General features: G+C 40.1%; 1 protein-coding gene across 1 annotated transcript in view; it reads left to right on the top strand.

Moving 5' to 3' along the window:
- Positions 1 to 1724, top strand: part of TRPA1 (transient receptor potential cation channel subfamily A member 1) — a 60475-nt gene that overhangs the window by 9929 nt on the left and 48822 nt on the right. Inside the window, exon 4 of the mRNA XM_018562331.1 lies at positions 420 to 527. Coding sequence (XP_018417833.1) covers positions 420 to 527 — 108 coding nt within the window. The remainder of the gene's footprint in view (positions 1 to 419; positions 528 to 1724) is intronic.

Below are 1724 nucleotides of genomic sequence, written 5' to 3'. Positions count from 1 at the left end.
AAATCTTAAGGGGACCCCCCCCCCCCCTGTTCTTTTGTGTGTTTTGGATGTGGTTTGTTGGGCTGAAAATAGCACCTTGAAAAATGTAAAGAGAGAGGACACTCTAGGTTTTCGGGGTTTTGTTGTTGGTGTCCTTTATTGTTATTTGATGTTTTTTAAGATATATCAAAATATTCCAAAACAGGATAAAAAGGTTACAAAAACCCACAAAACTGTACTGGGTAGAATTTGAGTTTTACTTGAATTCAAATCTAAAAGCTATTGGGCACTACTTGAATTCTTAGCAACAGAATGCTAATACTAATAGCGTGATGCATACCGATCCAAAATTGTTATCCATTGAAAACTTTATTGTATTTCAGTCATATTCATGTTGTGCTATTTGCATGTTTTACTGCAATGTTACATTTTTTTCTTAGGAATTACTGAATCATAGCACTACAAATAATAATCTGGAAGGTGACCTTGGGAACACACCAATTATGACTGCTTGCTACAAGGACAATTCAGAGGCCCTTATATTGCTGGTAAGTGTATACAGCTCAACAGCTCATAGCAGTCCACATGTCTCTGTCACTACCATGCTGACTTCTGAGTCCAGGGAAGAATTCAAAGTGAATTTCTTTCTTTCAGGTGCAATACATGTCAGAACTCTGGGTTTGAAAGTCAGAATTCTGAGTTTGAAACTCATAATTCTGAGATTGAAAGTAAATATTCTAACTTTCATACTAAGAATTTGAAGTGTTAATCTCAGGATTCTGAGTTTGAAAGTCAGAATTCTGAGTTTAAAAGTCAGAATTTTCAGCTTGAAAGTAGAATACTGAGATTAACCCAGATCAGTGACCCAAAACAAGCTTGAGGATCAGTACTTTTAAAAAAAAGTCTGAAGCCCTAATTTACAGATTAGGATCAGCATTAGAAAAAGCTTGAAAACCTTTTGACTTTAATGTCACTTTAAAGCCAAACGTTTTTAAGCTATTTTGAATGCTGTTTAAATCACCTACAGTGAATGCTGCTCCTTGATGTTTAAAAGCGTTATCTTCCTCCAGAATCAGTTGATCCCCTGAGCACTGGTCCTGATATCCTGTTTTAGCATGGCTCTGTTCCCTTGCAGGTTCCCATGGAGCCACCCTTGTGTGTGCACAGCCAAGGCAAGCCACACCCCTCCTCCCCTCTCCTATTTCCTCACTTTTCCAAGTTGTCTAGTTGATGGACATCTGCTAGAGTTTGCTCTGTCCCTTGCGATCATGTACTGGACAGGAAGTTCAGGGGAGCTGAGCTGAGAGAGCTGGAGTCATCTGTTTGGAAACATGATGACTGTAAGGGCTTGGGCAAAAATCTAAAGAAATAATTTTCTGGTCAATGTATCTATGTTTAATCTTTTTTGATAAAAAAAGTTTCAGCGTTTAATACTACTTTAAATCCTCTCCATCCACAGCCATATATACCGACCTCTACTCTGATCCTCCGCTGCTCCTCTCAGCACCAGGACCTGAAGGACATATCTTATACTTCCGTGTATGGCAGGGCCTGTGACTGAGTCATATTACAGAGAAGGGCCTATCAACGCTATCACAGTGAAGTCTTTAGCCCTATGTAAGCTTTGACTCCAGCAGCTCAGAGATTATACATGGCTTTTCTTTCACTCCCTGGAGCTGAATGGAGCAACAGAGGAGAGAAAAGGAAGGTAAGTAAATGTAGCGGGGGGGGGGGGGGGGGGGCGG

This window comes from Nanorana parkeri, unplaced genomic scaffold (genome assembly GCF_000935625.1).
Source record: "Nanorana parkeri isolate BGI_ZX_2015 unplaced genomic scaffold, ASM93562v1 scaffold572, whole genome shotgun sequence".
NCBI lineage: Eukaryota > Metazoa > Chordata > Amphibia > Anura > Dicroglossidae > Nanorana > Nanorana parkeri.
Note: the sequence above shows the minus strand (reverse complement) of the source record. Positions and strands in the feature narration are given on the sequence as shown.